Raw genomic sequence first — 24,925 nt, forward strand, 5'->3', positions numbered from 1 at the left:
AATAATCATCTTACTTGAAAGTTCCCAGTCGTCCTCCTGAATACTATCAAGTATCAAGACTACATTATTAGCACAACTTGCGACTTGTGACAGATACTCCCCAAGATCGGCAAGTAGCATGAGGTTGTCATACACCCCACCAATTGTTTGCTTTCTCACCCGCGAGTTCACCTACATCCCTCAAATTTCGTCATTCTCCAAGGAACATTCCCAAAATTCGTCTTTTAAGAGGCGTTCCATTTTCCTCAACCCATCTTCCAAGTACTACAATCCTATTTTAACAATACCGTTTACGGTTTAATCTTAGGATCGAGTTAGATTGGTGTTTACTTAAAAATCAAAAGATCAAGAGAAACAGAAGAAGGATACATAGGCTTTGAATTGTTGTACAGTACGGTGTAGATCGGACTATATTGGTATGCATTATATTAGTTATATTAGACTGTAGTATGTAGCAAAATAGTATGGACTTTATAATGGTAAGGAGCTTTTGAGAAGCGGAATAAAAAATGCAGACTAATAGTAAATTTACAATGGTATGGAGATATATGCTGAAATGCGTAATAGTATGGAGATTTTTAATATGCATTGTTACATACTAGTACGCAATGGTGAATGGTAAATTAAGTGCGGACCAGTCCAATTTTAGTCTGGTCTGACGCACACTATGCAACCATTCAAAGCCATGAATTTAAAAGTTCAACTAATGTATTAACAAGTTTAGTAAATGTTAAGAGATGATACATATAGGTATTTCACTGTACGTATTAGGGTTTCTCCAAGTTCTATCCTAACTTTTAACTTCAATTAAATTAGTTGTTAAGATAATATAAGATAGTATATGACAATAGAGATGACCGACGAAATAGAAGGCTATGTAATAATAATATGAACATATAATTATCCTTAATGTGACAAGGATTTAACCAAGAAAACTACATAAGGTCTTCTAAGACCCTTTCCGCTTAAAATACTTTTGCTTAATCTTAAGACAAAATCTTCTTCCCCATCCTCTCTTAGAACGACTGAGATGAGCAAATTACATCCTTTCCTCTCGAGTTTTCGTTCTGAATGTCAAAAAAACGTACTTACTTCTTTTGTAGTATGTACTTGCGAGATCTCCTAAACTGTAGCAACAGAACTCTACTTGGCTCTGTTTTTCTTTTGGTTCTTTTGATTTAACGTTTCTCGTAGAAGAGAACCTGTGGTTGCAAGTGTCCTCTTTCACACATTGTAAGAACATCACTCCAGCTACCGATCACCTGAAGATATTACATCAAATGGGTGACAATGTTGATGAGTGTATCTGCCTGCAAAGCCCATTGTATTGATGGTCTTACCTTAACGTTTTTGTCATCGTACATGATCCACTGATCGTGTTCATGACTATATGCAAAACAATGATAATGTTGTCCATAATAACAAACCTGCAGTTACAGAAATAGCAAAAGAACAACGTTACCTTTAAGTTTTTAGGGTAAAAGCATAGGAGGAAAATACAAAGCACAGTTGGTTTTAAGTTCAAACCACTCTTCTGCTAATGTCATAGGGAAGAAGAAGAATTCGTAGAATTCGTACCACGGAAACTAAGCTATATGTGCTCTTAGGGTCCAGACCACGATACATGATGCTGATGTCTATCTCTGTATTCAAGGCTGCAAGAGTATCTGCTATGTCTTCCACAGTCTCACACGTGTTTTGCCACCCTAAAACTGCCAGCCCCAAAATAATTAGTGTCAAGACAAAAAAATCAGTGATCTGAAAAAAAAGTTTGCATTCCTCAAAATTTTAACACAACAAGTTTTACCTGTTGTAAAAACATTTGGTGGGGTGGTTAGAATATGGTGGATATGGTTGGGTTTCCCACACCCACCAGTTTCGGGATCACAGGCTAGTTGATGGTTCACCTCGACAAGATTTAGAAGTTCGTCAAATGAATTCTCAGGGTATGTAACCTACAAGGCATAAAGTGGGGAATACAACAGGGAGTTATCTAAAAATATGTGAAAACTCAAGTCTAATGAATAATTTATATAATTAGCATTTCTTTTTACCTTCATGGTGCGTAGGGCACTAGCGTTGATGTTATGGAAAAAGGAAGTGTACTTCATATGCCTGGACTCCAGCCCACAGCTGTAGCAATTCAGTTGCTCAAAAATATCCATTCCAAACAGAGAATGGGCAATACATGTGCGATTGGCACAGTCCCATGAACCTGTACTGTTGCTCTCAGCAGATTCTGTGTCAGACAGGCTTGAGCTTTGAGCAAACGAGCGATGAAGGCAGTCGAAGATTACAGCTAATACTTCTGACGCATCGTTCATCTGAGCCTGTACACCATATGACACCCAAGTTTAGGATCCTTATGAAAACAAAAAGCTTACTCTGTAAAACCAGAGATCAATTCCTTTACCTCTTGGAAAAAACTGCTATCTGGATACAAGTTACTCAAAGCAATCCTAAGAGATGAAGGAGCCACAGGTTCTTTTCGTGATTCACTCGAAGCAACGCTTAAATCAGTAAAAACTTCATACAAAGAGCAGACAACACAAGGATCTCCCACGTGATGGTGCTCTAGTGTTGAACGCCGTAAGAACTCAGCTCGAAACAACTCCAGATTCCATAGAGACTAAGTTTAAAACAAAATAGTTTTCAGCAAAGAGAAATCTATTGTGCTGGACACTATAGATACTGAATACCCGAGAAATCAAACATTTTTGAAAAGTAAAGGTTACCTGTATGATAACATTTAAAAAGCAATTGTATTCGCCAACTTCATTCTGAAGACCTGTGCCAAATATGGGAACTCCGGTTGGGCTCCAAGACTCCGTTGTAACATAAGATAAACCCCCATCATTGTTTACTTCCAGAAGTGTCGACATATTTCTACCTCCTTGGTACGCATCTGGGTAAACACAATGTTCCGGTGTCAGATGCTTCATAATAAGGGCTTTTGTCAGCACAAAATGATCACAGAACAATATGATGAAAATATAGAGAAGGTAGTAGCTTTTGCATAATTAAAAATGAAAAATAATTTAAGACATCTAAAATAATCAGATACTAAAAATGTGTCCTGAGATGAAAAAAAGGGGTATACACAATAACCCATTCTTCATACAAATGGCATAACAGTCAGAGAATAGTCATGAAATGGGCACTTAACAAGATATCGCAAAATGTTAACAGTCAGGCATGATATGTAAATAGAGATGTTTGAATAACTACCAAGGCTTTGACGCACTGCCTTTTGAAGGTCAGCTTGAAACCTTTCTTCTTCATCGTCTTCAGCTTGTAATTGTCTTAATGTCTTTGTTCCCACATCTGGAATGCAAAGATGGATGATGTTAGAAAACAGTTGCAAGAAATCAATGTTGATACTGTCATTCCTCGTTGACAAATGCTAAAAACAAATTACACTAGTTACAGAAGTATCAGTTTTAACAAATCTAACTGTTTCATTAGTTCCAACAGATGAAAGCAGTTTCATATGTCTAGTTCAGAAAAGCATTAAGCTCAAGAAAAAAAATCTCTATATCGAATCATTATACATCACAACTATCAATGCTTTGAAAACACGAGCCAACGACAATGATCCTAGAAGGAAAATGAGAAAAAAAAAGAAAAAAAGGAAGGACTTACCACCATTGCTACGCAGAGTTTCAGATTGTCTCTCACCGTCGGTACCTGACCACTGAGATTTACTATTCTCTGTCTCAGAAGGTGTGACCTGATATTTTCCATCAACTAACTTATTTGAAGCTTTGTGACGTCTACCTCTCCTCCCAGTGCGTTGATCACCAGCTTGCATAGCTGTGCCATTAGGCACTACTGCAACACAAAGAAAACAATGAGTGCCACAGAAAGGTCAGTAAACACATATATTCATATTCGAAGACCAACACCAACCTTTTTGGGATTTTATATCCAGCACCTTTGCAGTATCAGATTTCACACAAGGATTTGTTGACGGGAAAACACCATTTGTATTCACTCTGGCTCCTTCCAAGTCATCAACTCGTCCATTCCTTTTCTCCTGGTAAAGCAAAAAAACCCAGAAATTGATTTCAAGTGTTGCTTTAAAAAACCACATCTCCACTACCTTGTAACTCTATTGTTACCTGATTTATGGATTTTGCATCTTCTTGTAAATCTAAATCATCAACTAGATAATCTGTGGCTGTGCAAACATTATACACTGCCTTTGCAACATTCATGGGAACTGAAGAGCTATAATTCTTTTGTTGTTCTGCCATGTGCTTCTCCTTGGCTTCATCCTCAATTCTTCTCTGATACTCCAAAGATTTTTCAAGTTTTCGCTCCTCCTCCTCTAGCTCTATTTGGCGTCTATATTCCTCTTCCTGTTCTTTTAAAGCTTCCACAGCTTCAGAAACAACGTCAGCCTCTGAATGATCACCAGATGATGCACCCTGAAGGAGGCTGGAACAAGAAATTATCAAGTGAATTAACATTCACCACCAATATTTTCAGAAACAAATATTTTTCAGGTTACACCATCTCAACAAAAAATTTACAAAGCAGATCTTCACCTGTGTTCAATTGAATCAACATTGGAGCGATGGTCATTTCCAATGGTAGCCTATAACAAAACATTATAAATAGTTACAAATATATACAAGAAATACCTACAAAGTAGACAACAGATTAGATTAGTTCAAACCTTCAAATCTTTCAGTTTCCTAGTGTCTTTAATCTTTTTCTTGTCCTTGGACTTTTCCAGCGTGTGTTTTGAATTGTCATTTCTTCCTCGAGCGTCCTTCTTAGAATCAAGAGCAAGCTCAACAAGTAATGCTTCTCTTGCAGCATCAGACTTCTCAGTGGCATCTTTCTCTGCCAACACCTCCAAATGTGCCTGGGGGGAAGAGAGAGGGAGGGAGAAATTAAGACGGAATGCCACTTAGAACCTGAAAGAACACTGCAACCAATGGAAGAAAACGTAACAAGGGCTTAAGGGTTAGATTTTTACCCGCATGTAGGACTTCACCAACGGTAACAATACTATCTGATAATCGTTGGAGGAAACTGGTCCAAGTCTTAGCTCTAATTGCTGCATCCCCGTGACAATTCGCATCATTTGCGCGTCGATTCTGCTAAGCTGAGATAGCAAACGTACACAGTATTTTCAAAGCAGAAAGGCAGTTATTAGTTATCGGAGCCGTGTGGCATAAAGATAGAAAAGGTTACCTCTGCGGACAAATGTTCTTTTTGTTTCTGGATCGCAGTGTCTATGAAACTATCAGCCTCATGTAAGGAATCCTTCATCCCCCATTCATCAGTTTCACCAGATTCTAGATCACGTAGCTGAGAACTCACGCAGCCATATGATTCTTCATATCCAAATTGATTGTGGTTAAGAGATTCTGCATCTTTCAAAACGTTTGTTATAGCATCTAATTCAAACCTACTACTGATAAACACCAACTCATGGTCACTCTCATTTAGCTCTTCTCTTCGTTTCCTCAGAACAGTTTCAAAGCTTTCATGGGTAAACTCTGCTGAAATCTCCCTCTTCCGGCCTTCTTCAAGACAAAGGTCCTCAACAGTTTGCAGTGCGCCCTCGTAGTTTAAGTGTTCGCATTTTCTCTCGCAAAGGTTCTGCAAGTGACTGAAATCTTTTTCAAGGATCTGCATGATCTCCTGCCCTTGGTTTGTTTTCTCCTCCTTTGTGCGTATCCATGACACAATTTGTTCGTCGCTAGAGGGTCCTGTGAAGATCCATGAAAGAAATCCATCCATACTAGAAGACACATTATTGCCATTAGCAATATCTCCAGAACTTGCTATAACTACATTATGCAATGCTGAGCCCATAAATTTCTCTTGGATGCTCTCAGTGCCAAGCAATTTTTCATCCAGAAGAAGACATGAATCTTCAGCATCAAAAAGAATCTCCTCTGTAACTTCACGACCAAGGTCGCCAAAATTAATGGGATTACTTTGTTCAGAATATCGACTCAGTCCACAAGGATGAGACAAGTCCTGCAGGAATTTCAGAATGTTCCTGAGTTGGGAAGCTCCCAAAAAGCAGATGCATATGGGTGACTGATTCAAGCTACGATTTACGAATTGCGAAACTGCGGGTATATTCTGGAGTTTATCCAACGTAAACTGTATCACCTTATCAAGATGGCTAGAAGCCAAATAGTTTTGTCTGATAAGTAGCTCAAAGGCTGCACGTATTTTCCCAAGGAGCTTTGCACGTTCAGGATCATCAGATAATGGCCATCCATCAGGAGGAGGAAATGCAATTGACAGCTTAACCTCTTCAGATTCCTTCTCATCACAACCGTTGCAAGCATCTCCAAGGCTTTCCTTCTCTGGTGAAGTATCATTCCATGCATCCTCGAAGCAGTCGTCACCATCTTCCATATTATCGCCAGAGTGAAAGTTATTAAACTCAGAGTTTTGGATTTTCTGCTGACTGGGAAGCAATTTCACCGCAGCAGAGAGATCCAATGGTTTCCATGGGGAACTAAGAAGTACATCAATCCTATCAGGGTCGACACTCTGAGGCAGAACCATTTGCATATTAGGCATGACATTACACATGTGCACCTGCACAATATGCTGCATATGAGCTTCAGAACTCATGAACATCTTACTGCACTGGCAGCAAAGCCAGAACCTCCAAGTCTTATTGCCCTCACGAAAGGACAGTGCCTCACTTATAATCTCATTTGCTTGCCCATCCTTTGAAGCACTAAAGTGACTCTTAAGATCACTAACCTTAACTCTAAGCAACTCTTTCTTCATTTCTTTGCTCACAGAATCCCAGTACGACCTAACCCGATCCCTTCTGTCCACTGTGGAGCTGTTTTTCCTCGCATTTCCATGCTTTCTCCTCTCCCCGTTTCTCTGCCCCGCGCCTAATGCTGAATCTGATCCCTTGTTGTCAACATTCTCCGACGGGGAAGACTCTGAGTTCTGCTGTATCAACCTAGCTGCAGCTACCCTCACTTCAACCTCCTTCCTTAACTCTTCACGACTCTTGGTAGCTTTTTTAATCTCGTTAGGCCTCCTGGTCTGAACCAAGTTACTCTCAATAGGATCCTCAGCCATTCTCCTGATGGGAATCAACCGAAACTTGTCTTCACCTTTGCCCAGGTTACTCATCCAAGTGGACAACGAACCAATGTTAGACTTCTGTATCAGAGACCTGAGCTCATCCTGGACATGTGCAATACGAGCCTCAGGCGTCAATATCTTCAACTGAGTCTCATCCTGTAGACTCCCTTTAGCAGGATCAATAGGATATTCAATGGAGAGAGCACGGTGGCACTCTTGCACGACCTCATCATACTCTCTCCCATCGTTGGCAGCCTCATAAAGCAAGTTGGCATAGAAATGCCCATACTCAATCGAGTTGGGAGAGAGCTCCACAGCCTTCCTAGCAGATTCAATAGCATTCCGAAGATACTTGTTTTTGGTAGCTAGGTCTTCGTAGACGGCAGCAACCTTGACGCACAAAGTACCCTGAACACGGTGGGCTAGGGCAGAGTCTTGATGGCGAGAGCAGGAATCCTTAATAAGACGAATCGCCTTGTTGTAGCTCCCACGCCCGAACGACTTGAGTGCCTTCTCGCATTCCAGCTTGACGACAGGTGAATCCAACGGCTCCACATTAGCGTCTGGTCCGGGAAAACCCCTCTCATAGAAGCTACAAGCGGAAATCTCAGACGGCTCAACCTCTGCGACTGTCACCGTCGCCGCCGCAGACGACGGAGATTGTTTGGTGCGAGACGCGTGGGTTTTCTTCTTCTGACCCATCTAACGATTCAGCTCAAAACCCCTAATTTTATCTTCATGTATCTCCGCGCGTGCGTGTGTGTGTGTGTGTTATAAAAGCCCCAGCAAATGCGTAAAGATAGTCAAACCAAACCGGAAATTAAATTACAGTCAACATGAGGCGTTTCGTCGGAGATTACGGCAGCGAAGTACGGCGGATGATCGGCGGAGAAAGCTGGTGTAGGGCACAAGATAGAGAGAGTAGAAGAAGAACCAAAAGAGTCGTCTTTGTGCTCTCTGTGTGTGGGGAAGTATATGAAAGCCAAAGCCAGGGGAAAAAAATAATCATTAAATCGAAAAGGTAAAATGGGAGATAAAAGGGCATTTTTTATTTACACTGCGGTTTACACACCGGTTCGCTTTTTGGTTTGTCTGTTCAGCGGTGCGGTCGAACCGTCTGAATCTTTAACCATCTAAAATCGCGCGATTGAAGATTTTATTTTTATCCTTGAGTACAAGTTCATTTAATGTATGATGATCGGCTATTGAGTAGTAGATAGTGTGTATCCATCATAGTTGTTGTTTCAATCACTTCCAACGAATGAAAACTATACAAAATCAACAATTTTAATTTATGAAATACAAAAAACAACAATTGATGATTGCGGTTAAATCGTCTACTTTTTTTTTGGCTAACCATATATGAATTTCAAAATACCAAAAACTTACATTGTTCAATAGTATGATCGAATCATCTACAAAACAATATTTACGAATTATATCTGAATCTCATATTAACTATCCAAAATAAAGCGATTTATATGCACAATACGATTCCAAGCTAAGGTAAACTTGTTTTCATGTACATCATATTAATTGAATGTTTAGTTGATTCTTTGTACATACATCAATTATATCGTAATTGGATTAATAACCTAGTAAATCCTTTCAAAAACCGACAAAAATAATACAAAACAACTATTAGAATTTCGAATATTATCAAAAAAATATTATTTTTAGAAAAAACTACAATTGCAATGACTTAAGACTAAAAAAAAATGAGGTGGCTTTGCTACTTTTTGTGTAGTCAATCCGGAGTATCTGGCTTCTTCGTTCATATGGAATCAAGACCATCTGATACCAAATCCGAACCATCTGTACATGAGTATATATACTACTCACGGGGATTTTGAGGGCTAATCTGATAAAACTGATTATAACGGGTCAAATTATGAAAATAGAAATAATATCAGGACATAAGTGGAAACTTTCCTAAATCACTAAACCCGATCCTTTCTACTGTACAAAGAACCTTTCCCTCAGGTTCAGATCGCCTGAAGTAAAACAAAAAATGCTCCGGTCACTTCTTCTCCGACGCTCCGTCGGCCGTTCTCTCGGAACCCTATCTCCGTCTTCATCCACCATCCGTCATCCATTTTTGCCTCTCCGTAATCTCTGCACTTCCGGCCAAACATTGACTCCACCACCGCCGCCGCCGCCACGTCCTACGCCTCCGGTTTCGTCCACGGCCTCAGAAGCCGAATTCCGTAAATACGCCGGATACGCAGCACTCGCTGTATTCAGCGGATTCGCTACCTATTTCTCGTTTCCGTTCCCTGAAAATGCAAAGCACAAGAAGGCTCAAATCTTCCGTTACGCTCCATTGCCTGAAGATCTTCACACTGTCTCTAATTGGAGTGGTACTCATGAGGTACAGACTAGGAACTTTAATCAACCGGAGAATCTTGCTGATCTCGAAGCGCTGGTCAAGGAATCTCATGAGAATAAGTTAAGGATTCGACCCGTTGGATCGGGTCTCTCGCCCAATGGGATTGGCTTGTCTCGCTCCGGGATGGTGAACTTGGCGCTCATGGATAAAGTTCTCGAAGTAAATAAAGAGAAGAAGAGAGTTACGGTGCAGGCTGGGATAAGAGTACAGCAATTGGTTGACGCCATTAAGGACTATGGTTTGACTCTTCAGAACTTTGCCTCCATCAGAGAGCAGCAGATTGGTGGCATTATTCAGGTTTGCATACTCTTCTCTCCCTTGTGTGGATTCTTGGGTTGTGAAACTAATGGAGAGTCTGAAACAGCTTTGTTTCTTCGTCTTCGTCTTGTGCTTTGAGGTTTATGCTTTAAATTCTTGTTTGAGTTCAGGTTGGGGCACATGGGACGGGTGCTAGATTGCCTCCTATTGATGAGCAGGTGATCAGCATGAAGCTGGTCACTCCTGCAAAGGGAACAATTGAACTTTCAAAGGACAAAGATCCAGAGCTCTTTCACCTAGCTCGATGTGGCCTTGGTGGACTTGGAGTTGTTGCTGAGGTCACCCTCCAATGTGTTGATAGACATGAACTTGTGGAGCACACATACGTCTCTAACTTGCAAGAAATCAAGAAAAATCACAAGTTAAGTGTTGCTAACTTTCGCTATTTTAGTCCCGATATTATGCCTCCAGCCAAGAAAAATCATGCTTAGTATACAAATTTGCTTCTGGTTATATTATCAGAGAAGTATTAGGTTGATGCAAGAACTTTAAATTTTGTTCACCTTCTAGTTGCTACCCCATTCATTTGGCAAAGTGCATTTCTAGTATTTTGGAACGCACTCTCTATACTATGGAGCAGCTTGATCCCATAAATTGACTCAGGGTGTAACGATTGTTTTTGTTTCTGGCTGTCCAGAAAATTGCTCTCTGCAAACAAGCATGTTAAGTACCTATATATTCCTTATACCGATACAGTCGTGGTTGTAACATGCAACCCCGTATCAAAATGGAGTGGGCCACCTAAGGACAAACCAAAGTACACTACAGATGAGGCTGTAAAGCATGTCCGTGATCTCTATAGAGAGAGCATTGTGAAGTATAGGTATCGTTATGCTAAGTCTTATGTCTAACTTGCTTTCTCTAATGTGGAGGACTGAATGAAATACAAATTTCTCACCACTGTGTATAGGGTCCAGGACTCTAGTAAGAAGTCTCCTGCCAGCAGTGAGCCAAACATAAATAAACTTTCATTTACAGAGTTGAGAGATAAGTTACTTGCCCTCGATCCTCTCAATGATGTTCATGTTGCAAAAGTAAATCAAGCTGAGGCAGAGTTTTGGAAAAAATCAGAAGGATATAGAGTAGGGTGGAGTGATGAAATTCTGGGCTTTGACTGTGGTGGTCAACAGTGGGTATCAGAATCTTGTTTTCCAGCTGGAACCCTCGCCAACCCTAGCATGAAAGACCTTGAATACATAGAAGAGCTGAAAAAACTAATAGAAAAGGAAGCAATACCAGCACCTGCTCCAATAGAGCAGCGATGGACAGCTCGAAGTAAGAGTCCCATAAGTCCTGCATTCAGCACTGCAGAGGATGACATTTTCTCATGGGTAACTCATGCTTTCTGTTGTTCTTTATTCTTTCATTTACTTCTCTTTCACTTTCATGAAAGTATGAAGAGATCTTGGTGTCAATCTCTGGAGACCCTCTGCCTTTGTGGTGAGGAAAACATTTGAAATATTGATGTTAAAATATGTTCATAGACAAAGAAGAAGCCAGTAGAAATGATGCTACATAGTGTATTCTTAGGGGGAAGAGCTAGATTATTGTTTCACTTGGTAGATTCTTGCTGTTTACCAAACTTGTTCCAGCACTGCCTGTTAGCCACTTTTTCTCTCTCTTAATTGCTATTCATCGACACTTATAATGTGCTACACTACATTTTGTCTCAGGTTGGTATAATTATGTATCTCCCAACAGCAGACCCTCGCCAGAGGAAGGACATTACAGACGAATTTTTCCACTATAGACATTTAACACAAAAACAATTGTGGGATCAATATTCTGCCTATGAACATTGGGCTAAAATTGAGGTAACTTTTTATTTTCCATCTAAATACGGGATTCTTGTATCCCAACACACATATACCATCATTTGATTCATTTACACTTAACTCATGTCCTTCTGAGTTCTGATTCACTCACCTTCCTAAAAATTAGTATTTTAGTTAGATCGGTTACTGTAACTAAACGGACCCAAAGTCTCTGTATAAGGAGATGAGCATCTGTTGAGGTTACTATATAGACAATTTCTTAAGTTTTCGGGTTGATCTTTATTTATTCAGATACCAAAGGATAAAGAGGAACTTGAAGCCCTACAAGGAAGACTCAGAAAACGTTTCCCAGTGGATGCATACAACAAAGCACGCAGGGAGCTGGACCCAAATAGAATCCTCTCCAACAACATGGTGGAAAAGCTCTTCCCAGTCTCCAGCACTGCTGCTTAAAACATTTTCATCAATAGGTTATATCCTCTTTTTGGGATCCTATACATCTTTTTATTGCATCGATAAGTGTTGTTAAGAAGAGGGTAAGGAATGAGTGATGCCAATATATTTGTGACCAAAACTGTACATTGAGTTTTACTACTCTCTTCACAGTTCCTATGAATAAAATCTGTTCCTCACTTTCTCATTCTTGTTGAGTTTATTCTGACTCCTAAATCTCAGTTTCGCAAGTTGGTGTGGCTGTTACAGCCACCAAAGGTGTAATTTATAGGGATGACCAATCCGATCCTAGTTTAGGCTGCATGTCTTGGCTTGTGTATGGATTGGTAGGTATTGTATTGGTTTAAGACCTCTTCCACTAAAAACATTAGGCTTAGTTCTTAAAGCTTTCCATGGCCTTGATGATCTCAATGCAAAAAGCAAACAGAAGGAAATTCATAACTCCCATTACTCAGCTCTCTACTCTAAGCTTATCATACCTAGTTATGACAAGCAACAATGGTGGGTATATATTTATCAAATAAGATTAATAGGTAACAAAGCATACCTTAATGTTTAAAGTAACACTGTCTAACATTATAAGGCAACGAAATCAAATCAAATCAAATCAATGAAATAATCAAACAAAGAAGAGAAAGTCTAATTTCAAACAAGAGAAGTAAAAAAAGACAGAAGCAAAGCTTGTGTTTGTTCTTCGGCTTTCAAATCCAAGCCTCCTTAGAAGAAACCCTCCTATCATTCACAATCTATCATTTCCTCTACTTTTGCTATCTACATTCATCATTGACTTCTTCATGAAACCCCACCAAGAACTCTCTTCAGGTCCGATTTCTGTTCCGTTGTGAGCCTTGTCGGGTATCTCACACTAAGCTTCAATCTCAAGTTACCTTTCTTTCCAGGTTCTTTAGAAATTGGCATTCCCTCGTTTGGAACAACAATCTCGTGGTCAGGTTTGATGATATCGGTTAGCGGGATCATCAGAGTCCTTCCATCAAGCGTGATCAGGTTGACGGTCTTACCAGTTAAGGCTTCAAGTAGAGTTATCTCTTGATTGACCAAAAGGTCGTTTCCATCTCTCTTGTAAACAGGATGTGGCTTCTCTTCAACCACGAAAATAATATCCGCTGGTATGATTCCAGGCTCTTCATTGCCTCTCTTAGGGAATGTGAGCTTTGTTCCTTTCTTCCACCCGGGTTTTATATCTATAGGCAATATCTCCTCAACGACCCTCATTCTTCTACAAGATCAAACAGCAACACAAATCATTAACAGTATTTTAAAATCCTTCAAATCAAACATATTCTTACGGTTCAACCAACATAAGTACGAGTATCTCCTTCTGTCAATCCAAGGAAATGTCTCATTCATAGACTAATCAGTACCTAGATTCAAAACCTAAACATGCCATTATTGTCATAAAGCTTCATTCCTAAATTCCAACAAACAAAGTAACCTTTTTTTTCTTTCCAACAACTTCGATGTGATCACGCAGAACAATAACATCCAGAGACTCAAAATAACATCCAGAGACTCAAAATATAAGCTTCCCTCAGCCAAACCAATCACCAAAACTATCCAATTAGCCGTTTACAATTGCAATGCCTAAAGGAGAAAGAAGTAAAACATACCCAGAAGCATCGTAGACATTTCTAGATAAACGCATCTTCTTCTTGACACCACTATACAGATCCTCCAAACTCACAGGCAATGGATTCTCCACAGCTGGAGCTCTCCTCATCTCACCGCTATAACCATTGGCACCGTAATTACCACCGCCGGTGTTGAAATGACCGTTCCTAAACGTTCTATTTCCTCTCCCACCAGCATTGCTTCCTCCTCCTCCGCCTTCAGATCCAAAGAACTCAGCATAGATATCCTCCGCATCTCTCGGGTTAAAACGAAACGACGCAGCGTTAGGCGGATGCTGCTGCCTATGCTGATGGAAGTGCGAATACCTAGAGGAAGAAGAAGACGAAGAAGCCTCAGATGAAGAAGTCGCCGCCGCCGCGGATGAATTAGGGATTTTGCCAGATTTGAGACCTTCCTCGCCGTAATGATCGTAGATCTGACGTTTCTGAGGATCGGAGAGAACGTCGTAGGCTTCGGAGATCCGTTTGAATTTCGCCTCGGCTTCGTCGCGACGAGTCGAAGGGTTCTTGTCGGGGTGCCAAATCATAGCGAGACGCTTGTAAGCTTTCTTGAGATCATCCTCCGTCGCGTTGTGATTCACCTTCAGTATATTGTAGTAATCTACACCCATCTTTCTCTGAATCTCACAATGACTGAATCAAATTTTTAACGAGTCTAGTCCTCGCCGGCGATTTAGAAATGATATGGCCGTCGCCGGGGAAGAAGGAGGAGTTGCGAAACAGATGCGTGGGAGACTGGGGGAAGCCAAAGGGAAGAGGGAAGGGTCTTTACACGTAACGTCAAAAACTTAAAACAATTAATAAAAAATCTTACTATCTTTATTTAATCCCAATTATTTTTTTATTTAACCAAAATTTGTATCTGTTGTTGGCTCTTAATTTTATAAATATGGAAAATGTTCAGATTTCTTACATTTCTTATAATCTTATTCTATTTTAGTATTACCTATTTAGCTTACTATAGTTTCGTCTCTTTCCATTTTCTTATTTATATTTTCCAAACTTGCTTAACGATATCATAAATTCATAGTAATACTTTAAAGAAATATATATTTCCAAACAAAACAGGGATTAAACTACAAATATAGCATGTTTTTTTTAGAGAAAAAAAAAACAATATTGTCTAAAAAAAAATACACAATTTAATGTTTTTTTGTTTGCGTTTAACATTTAGATTACTATAAACATCCACACACAAAGAATTAAAATATGGCCTTTAAAAAATGATATGAGAGATCTTTTTTTTCCGTCCAAAAAAAATTACATTAATGAATTATGATTATCCTGATACAATTGTTGGAGAGGCCAAAAAGGAAGAGAAAAACAATCAAAATAGAAATTACAATGAAAGTATCCATGTTTTGCCAGAAGATGAGCTACAATATTACAACATATTTTTAGTGAAATTAAAAACAATATGGTGAAAATGTGTTGCCCATAATCTAATATCTCGAATGATTCCATCAATAGATACATCAATGTGTTGGATTGTTTAGAATTTTAGTTAGTACTTCACAATTACCCTCAAAGCAAATTGATGTGAAACCTTTGATCCATGAGTGTTGTAAAGTGGATAAAAGAGATTTTGCTTCCGCCTCTAAGGGAGTTGTTGATGTGGCCAGTTTTATGGATCCCCATCCATTTGATATACCATTTTCATTTCTTATAATCGAACCTCCTATTACTTGGTTAGTATGATGGTCAAAGGCTGTATCACACATTTATACATTGTTGTTGACGGTCGTCTCCAAGTGACTTGTTCTTGAGTATGATTCGAAGGAGGTGGTTGTACCAATGAATTGTGGTGTAGCCAATCTTATACATCATTTTGAGCCCGCTGCAGTATAATTTTTGGTTGATCAGAGACACCTTCAAAGATGAAATTGTTCCTTGACTTCCAGATATGCCACAGTAGCCAAAAAGGTAAAAGTTTTGTTGCTTCATCGATCGCAGTTAAGTGTTTCTTGTCTAGTATAGTTGTGAGCATATATTCACTATCATTGCCGATAAGTGTCTGTATTGGAATGTTCGAAAGATCCCATATTTGTTTTGCATGTGGACAATAGAGTAGGATGTGTTCTATTGTTTCATCAGCTCAGAAACATCTTGAACATGCTGGATCTATATTCTTCCTACGAGAATTTAATCTTGTTAATGATGGTAAGGCTTTTAATAATATTCTCCAAAGAAAATGTTGTATTTTGCGAAGACTTTTTGATTTCCAAATTCTGTTCTTAAGAATGATAGAGCCATGATATGAGAGGTCTATAATGATTGAAGTCCATTAAAAAAACTATTGTTGTTCTTTCCGAGATTTGTATTTTTCCGAGAGTTCGTAGACCATCTCCACTAGAGAACTTGTATTAGGTTGCTCATAATTAAACTAATCATATAATTAATATTAAACTAATTAAAACAACCTACTAACAACTTTAAGCAAAATCATCTTTCCACTAGAAAACCTCTATCAAACTTGCTTAATTATTAAAATAATATTTTTGAAACAATTGTCTATTATTTCTCCAATTTTAATAAATTATTAAATAATCTAAAATGACAAAACAATTATTTCAATTACTTATATTACACTAAAAAGAAAACAAGAAAGCATCATCATCATCATCTACTAAGCATCATCATCCAAAAACTTGATGCGATTGTTCAAAGGTTATGGAATTGAATTGAGAGAAGAAGCAAAGAGTTACATGAACGTTGTCGCACACAGGAGAATCGAAACGTAAGAAAACAGAGAGATCATGATCATCATCATCACCAACTACTCAACATCATCAATTCATCATCGCCAACTAAGCATCATCATCCACATCATCATCATCAGCAAACTTCACGTATCTAAACGATTGTTCAACTAAATTCACTATTTCCAATGCTTGAAAAAAATTATTAAACAACTATAATTATTATTATATTTTATGTCACATATGATGTTAGAGAAGTGTAAACCAAATTCAGTATTTTCAATGCTTGAAAAAAATTACTAAACAACCCTATTCACCATTTGATTATCTCTCACAAATGATATTAGTGAAGTGTAAAACAAATTCACTGTGCCCAATCCTTGAAAAAAAATTATTCAACTATATTCATCATTTCATTATCGTGACATGTGACCAATGATGATGAGGATTGACCACGTCTTCGACTAGAAAGTTGATTACCGTGATGTGCCTTCTCGATTACAAGTTATGAAAAAATATGTTTTAATTATTTTGCCAAAACCTATCTTTAAACATTTTTTTCACCCTGCTCTTGTACATTTGTGTATCCAATATTCAAAGGTTTTAATTGATAACCATAATTTAGAAAAACAATAAGAAGAAATGTGATATTCTTCTTCATTCCTCAAATTTCTTAAAATCTAAAAGTAATATTGTTCCACATCATTCATCTACATTTCTCACAAAATGAGGAATAATAGAACAAAAACATTTCTCCCCAACATTGATGAGAAACTAATTGAACAAAAAAATGAACAAATTTTAAAGTTTGCTTTTTATTTTAAAATAGATAAAAATTATGTTTTGTTAATAATATTTCAATCTTACAATAGAATAATTTCTATACACCGCAGACCTATATTTTTACAGGATTTGCATGACCAAAATGATCTCCCACAAAGTTTTCCCAAAATTCTCTATCATAACCTCTAGGAGTAAAAATCTCCTGAGTTGGTCCTTCTTCTTCTCCGTCTGCGTCTTCTTCTTCTTCAAAACTATGACCCCAATCTTCAATACTACCGTCCTGGCGAACAACATTACAACCTCGTTCCCAATACTTTGACTCTATTTCAGCTACCTCAGCCAATAGCGCTGGATCAACCTGGGTGGTAGGTATAATGGGGATTGTTGATTTGGAACCAACAATTGTTTCCATTGCAACATCAACATCAATTAAAGGGTTATTGGTAGTAAAAATACACTTTCCACGCTTACCGTTACCGAAACTACAACCAGAAGAACTTCCGACAGATACAAGCTTCCCACTCTTACCATTACAAATTCCAATCTTGAAATTTTTCTCCATTTCAGAAAGATTAGCGACGACGACATCATCCAGTTGGCTTCCAAGAGCGGTATCAATTAATGGTGCCAACTCATCATCGCTTGTTCCAAAACTACATCCAGGCGAATTACCGGAGAGGGGAATGCCACGACCAGAAACATCAGAATCTCTACCCATGTATTTAACTCATTTGTGTTTGTACCTCTGTTTCTAAGCTCTTGAAAGTTGACAAACATATTTAACTGACGGTTCTCCCGAAACAATTGCTTGAAATAGTCTAAGCCAACATCGGTAGTAACCAGTACATGAGGAGTTTTCTCACCCGTCATGAAAAGCATGATGTTAGGAGGACAAAAGCTGAAACAAGCCTTCTTCTTCACAATGCTGAATTCGAGTTTTACAACATCCTCAAGTTCCGCTAACGTAACAATTTCAGAGAGGGAAACGACCCTCGAAACGAGAAACTTATCCACCTCAAACCTCCAAACGCTATCCACAGAATAAGCCCACTCACCGCATAGGAAAATACAATATTCAACCTGCAACCAAAAACATTGGTTGGTTTATATATCACAGAATTGCAATTCACATAAAAGAAACAAAACCAATAATGCAATCCACAAAAAACAACCAAAAAACGTCAAAGAGAAATAAATACCATGGCCGCCATGTTCGGCTGACCAACACCCTATTCCTTCTTGTCTCCTTTATCCACACAAAAGGAAACCTTTATATATGGCTGCCAACATCTTATTTGAGGAACTAGACACATGTAAGTCATAAAAGCATGATCATTTATTTTTAGTTACAATTGGAAGGAGGAGATTATTTTGCTGAAATAAGTGTAGTTAGAAAAGTATAGTTTGATTTGAAGTAGCTGAGGGATAAAATTGTATAGAAATGAAGTGAACAGAGTAAAAGTGAGGCAAAAAGTGCCTTTTGGACAAAAAGTGTGTTATTGGACAATTAAATGTTTGAAAAGTGTGTTAGGATGCAAAATTTCCTAATTTTTATTGTTTTAATGTTGCAAAATTTCAAAATCTCCCTCTGTCTGATAAAGATTGATGTTTTTGGATTTTTTTGTCCCACAAAAATTGATGTTTTGTAAACTTCAAGAATTAATCAATGTAAATATTTAAAATTTTGAATTGTTATTGGTTTAAAATTAAATAATATCTCTTTAGTCAAAGGAAAAAATATATTTAAACTCAGTAATCATTGTTTTCTTAAAATGTGTAAAAGTTTCTAAACATCAATCTTTATGAGACAGAGGGAGTAGTAGTTTATAGTTTATAGTTTATTTTTTGTTAGTTTTTAAGAAAGATTTTTTTTAACATAAATGTGTTATATTATTGGGCATTTTGCAGGTTAGTTTGAATACTGATTTAAAATTTGCCTAATCTCTATATTATTAATATATATATGATAATAATTTTTTGGTGTGGAAAACACAATTATAGTAAAATTTGGTGGATTAAAAGTAAAATGAACATATACTTTATGAAAGAAGTTTTGGTACTGATAATTGTTAAATATTTAATGAAAATCTAAATAATCTTATTTTGGTCAATTTACCATATTTAAGTTTTTTTTTTGGCATTTTAGGGACTAAGACTGTAAATAAAATTTTAAATAACCATAACTAAAATGGTAGAATACCAAATGGTATTTCAATCTTACAACATACCATAGACAAATACATTGATACAATGGTAAGGCACCATTATGTTACCTAAATCTTATAGATATCCATTTTCTTAATGGTTTTATTCATTTGCCATTTCTATAATAACATTTTTGTCCTTGTAAATCTACACATTCATGGATTTTTTTAGTATTGAATACCATTTTTAATTGTCTTTGTCGTAATTAAAATCTGGTACATAATTTCTTTAATATATTTTTACATACCATAATAAATTTATGTACACCAATTCTAATATTGAAGATAATTGGAAAGAAATATTGACGAGAATTGATGAAGAAAAAAAATAGTTTTGCCTCATTAAAAATGACAAATTTTAATTGTTAACTTTATAATACAAATTCTACAAAGACCATTATTTTCTCATAATTGCTTTTATAAATTTTATGCATCTTAAATGTTGTATATATCTAGTAATGATGGAACAACACATCCAGTAATGATGGACTTGAAACTAAAAATTAATTTAAAATATTATAACTATATCAAATAGTGCTATTTTGTAAGTTTTTGAAGTGTGTGTTACAGTTGTCCATAAAACTTATTTTGTTAAGGTATATTTCTTTCAGAAATATCCTATGTTCTTTTTTTTTGTTTTTAAAATACTTGTTATGTAGAAAATATATAAGTTGCATTTCTTTTAGTGAGCGTAGAGAATGAAAATGTGAATTTTCCTGCCAAGTTATATATTTATCTCAAAATTAGAAAAAAAATAATTATAAAAAGATGATAATATAAATTTCCTATTTTTAGTTTTCACATTTGCAATATTTACCTAAATATAAACCTCTCCTTAGTTTTAGTATTTTGTTGTAGTCATATTACATCAAGTTTAGTTTTCAAAGTTGAAAACTTCTCCTTTCTGTCTATTGCTCTCTGTTTTATGAAACCATTCAACAAGCTTACACTGTCTAAGAGACGACGAGCAACTTGATCTCAATGTGTCTCTAGTTAGTACAACTACATACTGCATGTAAATATCGAATTCTTGTATTCTTCTATTAGCTAGTGGTCTGTTCTATCCTAGTTAGTTGTTGTGGTGAAAGACGTAGGAAAACTTTGATACATAGTTTGAATTAGTAACAAAAATCTTATTCTACAATACATGTCAATACAGATGAAGCGATTTTTTCTTCATTTAATCTATAGAAAGTACAACAAGATTGACTTCGGAGTAAAGAAAAAAGTACAACGAGAAAGAAGAAACTGAGGTCGTTGACCAAAAGATAAAACAAGTTTCCATATCAGACAGAGTCCTTGTCTTGTAGCTGCTGTTTCTTGGTCACTTCTTCACTGGTCTCAATCTCAGTGATGTCTTCATCATTACTGCCTTTGTATCTATACCATTTAGCCATCAACAAGAAGTAACCCAAGTTAACGACCATGATTCCCGTGAGCATGAAATAGAAGTAATCCAATTTGGCTTTGTTCAGATCCTCAGCTAACCAATTTCCTGTAGGTGAATGCTCAGTTGTTCGATGAACAGTTGAGATCAAGAAGCTAGCGAGGTAACTCGAAATCCCACCACCAATATAGAAGATAGAACCGGCGAAGCTTCTCATGTTTTCAGGAAACTGCTTGTAGTAAAACTCCATTTGTCCAATGGCAGCAAAAGCTTCTGCTATGCCAGCAAGTGTTAGCTGCGGAATCAACCACATAGCTGACATGGAAGAGATTTCTCCTGTCCTAGGCGCCATCCCAAGTGTTGGTTTTGTCAGCGCAAAGGTTCTTCTCCTTTCCTCTATAAATCCAGACACTAATAAACTCAATATCGCAAACACAATCCCTGCTCCGATTCTTTGTAAGAGTGTTATGCCAGTTTCTAACCCGGTCACTCTCCTGAGCGACGGGACAAGAACACGGTCATAGAATACGATGAAAATTGTCATCCCCGTCATTAAGAACACTACATAGGTTGCCCCCGGAATCCTGAAGCCACCAGAACCCAAACGCCGGTCGCTCTGGAGTGCTTGGAAGACAGGATAAGTCATTTGCATACTTATTGCAAGATAGTATATCGAAGAAGCAAGCCAGATTGGGATCACTCTAACAATGCACTTCACTTCTTCCACTTGCTGCAACGTGCATAGCTTCCATGGATCTGAAGCCGCTCCATCAGAGTTCAACTTGTCCTCCGGGGTCTTAATCGCTGCTTTGTCTAGAAACCTGACAACACATGCAACAAACTTCAGCAAAAAAACAAAAGCCAGAAACATAAATCAAGAGAACAAATAAGTATAAAGAGATTTACCTGAACTGGTCGGTGTATTTGAGAGTAGTGTTTACATAGTTGCGTGGGATGTGGTTGTAAAGATCGACCCAAGGCTGCTTAGCAGGCTTCAAACCACGTTTCTTGATCGCGGCTGCTATAACATGAGCAATACCAGCCAAAGGACTACCCGAGGCTTTCACTTTTACATACAATCTATCTCCAGCAAAGAAGATGACGCAGGCCAAGAACATAAGAACCACAGGGATAGTCAAACCGATGGTCCAACTCACATTTGACTGGATATACACAATTAGTGTGAGTGAGACGATCTGCGCAAACGTGAACGTGAAGAAATACCAGTTGAAGAAACTGTTGATTCCTTTCTTTCCTGATTCGGATTTGGGGTTGAACTGATCAGCACCAAACGCTAAATTACACGGTCTGATACCACCAGCGCCTATCACAAGAAACCCTAAACCCATGAGCAGGAACATTATCTGTCCCACACTTGGACCTTCGCATGTGCTTTTGTTTCCGCAAGCAACGGGGTGCAATGAAGGAATTGCAGCAGTCAGTAGTATCACAAACGATCCCTACCAAAGATGATAATGTTTTAGAAAAATATTGGCGCTAGGTTAAGTCATCAAAGATTATATACATATATGTAAGTACCATGAAACAAGCGATGACAGCGAAACAGAGAGTCTTGTAGCGACCAAAGTAAGTGTCACAGAGGAAAGCAGCGATGAAAGTCCCGAAATTGATAGTGCCACTAAAGGCATTGATGATAGTTGCAGCTGTATAGCTCTTAAGGTTGAATACAGAAGTTAGGTAGACAAGAAGGTTCGATAATGTTCCTATGATCCCAAGCTTCTCAAATGTCTCATTACCTGTCAATATCACCACATAAATCAATGACAAAGAATACTACCTTCTCATAAAGTTACAAAGTATTTATTGCATTTAATGTAACAACTTCGAAACCGAAATACACAACAAGTCAAAAGATTGGACTTTCGATGATGTTCTGACTTTTTTTTTTTTTTTTTGGTTCTGAGTGCTCTGTAACTCCCAGAAGTTAATCATTTTTTGTCTTATCCAGAAAAAATTCTTATCTTACTTTTTTTCAGAAACTTAACTGCTTGATTCAAAGTCTGTTTTTTTCCACGGAAAATTAATTTAAAACAAAAAAAAATTAAACTATCTTTTTTTCATAGATAGATCTTACATATCATCTAGAAAAAATGTACGAAATCTCCTTCGATCTGGGTTTCAACCAAATCTTAATTTTGTTTTAACCATTTTTTCGCTCAAAATCTCCAAAGTCGAGATTTTTGGATACAAGTCAAGTCTAAGACAAGTAAATTAAAAAAAAAAAAACGAAAATTTAATAATATCACGGACAAAATGTTTTACAGTATATTTCTTTTTTTTTTTCTAAAATTCCGACAAAACACAACAAAAGAATATATATATATATATATATATATGTCCGAAAGAGAAAAAAAAAAAAGGTGAGTTTACCAATGATGAAGGGCATGACTTTCCATCCTCTATAAACAAGTTTTTTCTGATCCTCCTCGAATGAATCGACCGTCGTAGATGTAACATCATCGACGGCGGAATGGTGGTTCGTTGTCGTAGTCTCAACCTCAAGGGGCTTTCTCTCCATAGTCTCAATCTGTGTGTAATTACAGAAGAGGTCGCTGTTGTTGTTGTTGTTGTTGTTATTCTTATCCCTTTTGTCTCTATGGTTAAGGATGACTCTGCTCTTCATCTCTATGCTTCGGTCTTCCTTATATAGTGGTGTGGATCTAGCGAGAGTGGATTTTGTCGGAATCTTAAACAAAAGGGGGAAATGAGAAATTAAAGATTGGTGAATTTTTTGGCTGTGAATGATTGAGACATCTGTGTGAGTGCCTCATTAATTATTATTTTTTAATTAATTTCCCTAATCTAAATAAAACGTTTCATTTTTAATTATTGGTCAAGTGTGGGCTGAGGTTAGTGCTCGATGTAGGCCCATTTTTACACTCCTTCCCTCTATTTTGACTAAGTTAGTCAATTATCACCTTATTTTGTGTCCAAACTCTAAGTTAATTAGTATTTTTTTACACACATGTATATATATATATATATATATATATTATTTTATAAAATAATAGTGTGTAAAACCCCTGTGTTATAAATTTTTATTGAACCAATTTTATGATTTTTAGATCAATATAGTCAACCGTTTTTATTGATTTATCAAATTGGTCAATTCTATGTTCTAAAAATGTAGGTTTTAGTATTTCTTTTTTTTCCTAGGATGTACTATTAATAGTTATAATATTCATAAGTATTACTAATTTTTAGATGATCTAATTATCATTTTTTGTGTGTTTAAACTATCTGTTATTGAATAATAAGACTTGCTTTATGACTAACTACACTAGATTTTAACTTACGGTACACCGCGTGTATATAATAATAATTATTATTTATATTTTATATTTTATTTATTTGTTAAACATTAGATATTTTGTAAATAGAGAAATAACTAAAATTTTTGGTTTTTTTGTGCGGCTAAATATTTATATTAATTTTTTAACCCGCAATACACTTTATGACTATTTGTTTGTTATATTTAGTTTGTATTGTTTAGTGTTTGAGATTCTATTTTGATTTTCAATTATTATAACAAAAATAAGAGATCTAAATACATAATAAGTAATTTATAAGTTGTGGTTATTTTTCCTAATGATTTTATTATTTTACACAATCTTAGTTAAATCAACTTGATTTTATATGTCAGATATTCTGATATTAGTAGTGTACAAATATTAAATAAGAATTTAACCAGTGTTAACACAAATTTAATAATTTTATTAATTCCAATATGTCCTTTTTATAACCCATCTACTATATAACCATATTCTATATTATTTTAAAATTTTTTAATTTTATATATTCGTAATATTTTAAAATTTATTATGTTTATATATATATATATATTAATTATAACATTTAAATAAATGTAAATTGAAGTTCTTCTTACGTTAAGAATCAAATCTCACAGATTTTGGAAAACAAAATGGGAATCAAATTGTTGTTTTCTTTGTTTACAAAGGATTCAGAAATAGAATATCTTCAAAACACAATAAAATATGTGGTTGAAAAAAAATATATATATATCTATTATAGTTTCTGTTTCCATATTGATTGCTGTAATTTTTTTAGTTGGAATGGATTGTAAAATATTTAGGAAATAAAATCTGAAGTAATGCTATTTTTGGAAAACTTTTAGGGATTAACTTTGTAAATAACTTTCTA

General features: G+C 36.6%; 4 protein-coding genes across 5 annotated transcripts; 1 reads left to right on the top strand and 3 right to left on the bottom strand.

The window, feature by feature from the left end:
- Positions 1-854: 854 nt before the first annotated feature.
- LOC104791002 (uncharacterized) lies at positions 855-8,096 on the bottom strand. Of its 2 annotated transcripts, none has more exons than XM_087453067.1 (15): positions 5,206-8,096; positions 4,988-5,116; positions 4,682-4,873; positions 4,551-4,600; positions 4,122-4,440; positions 3,910-4,036; positions 3,643-3,828; positions 3,229-3,324; positions 2,736-2,905; positions 2,414-2,629; positions 2,055-2,330; positions 1,808-1,955; positions 1,579-1,712; positions 1,341-1,427; positions 855-1,262 (listed from the first exon to the last, which is right to left on the bottom strand). In XM_087453067.1, exons 1-15 carry the CDS (start codon positions 7,786-7,788, stop codon positions 1,179-1,181), a joined length of 4,797 nt encoding a protein of 1,598 aa, XP_087309193.1. In that variant the 5' UTR covers positions 7,789-8,096; the 3' UTR covers positions 855-1,178. The 2 variants fall into 2 exon arrangements, with proteins under 2 accessions (XP_087309193.1, XP_087309192.1); XM_087453066.1 differs by having other exon boundaries at positions 3,643-3,831.
- An 853-nt stretch (positions 8,097-8,949) lies between these two features.
- Positions 8,950-12,208, top strand: LOC104791004 (L-galactono-1,4-lactone dehydrogenase, mitochondrial). Its single transcript, XM_010516803.3, has 6 exons — positions 8,950-9,772; positions 9,904-10,154; positions 10,431-10,616; positions 10,704-11,124; positions 11,467-11,607; positions 11,860-12,208. The coding sequence occupies exons 1-6, from the start codon at positions 9,098-9,100 to the stop codon at positions 12,019-12,021; spliced, it is 1,836 nt and encodes a 611-aa protein (XP_010515105.1). The 5' UTR covers positions 8,950-9,097; the 3' UTR covers positions 12,022-12,208.
- A 299-nt stretch (positions 12,209-12,507) lies between these two features.
- On the bottom strand, positions 12,508-14,528 carry LOC104791005 (uncharacterized). Its single transcript, XM_010516805.3, has 2 exons — positions 13,650-14,528; positions 12,508-13,258 (listed from the first exon to the last, which is right to left on the bottom strand). Exons 1-2 carry the CDS (start codon positions 14,279-14,281, stop codon positions 12,814-12,816), a joined length of 1,077 nt encoding a protein of 358 aa, XP_010515107.1. The 5' UTR covers positions 14,282-14,528; the 3' UTR covers positions 12,508-12,813.
- Positions 14,529-20,510: 5,982 nt separating this feature from the next.
- Positions 20,511-23,675, bottom strand: LOC104791006 (protein NRT1/ PTR FAMILY 2.10). The gene is made up of 4 exons (XM_019246734.2): positions 23,135-23,675; positions 22,283-22,500; positions 21,650-22,203; positions 20,511-21,564 (listed from the first exon to the last, which is right to left on the bottom strand). The coding sequence occupies exons 1-4, from the start codon at positions 23,385-23,387 to the stop codon at positions 20,643-20,645; spliced, it is 1,947 nt and encodes a 648-aa protein (XP_019102279.1). The 5' UTR covers positions 23,388-23,675; the 3' UTR covers positions 20,511-20,642.
- Positions 23,676-24,925: the final 1,250 nt, after the last annotated feature.

Source organism: Camelina sativa, chromosome 6 (genome assembly GCF_030686135.1).
Source record: "Camelina sativa cultivar CO46 ecotype springtype chromosome 6, ASM3068613v1".
Classification (NCBI taxonomy): domain Eukaryota; kingdom Viridiplantae; phylum Streptophyta; class Magnoliopsida; order Brassicales; family Brassicaceae; genus Camelina; species Camelina sativa.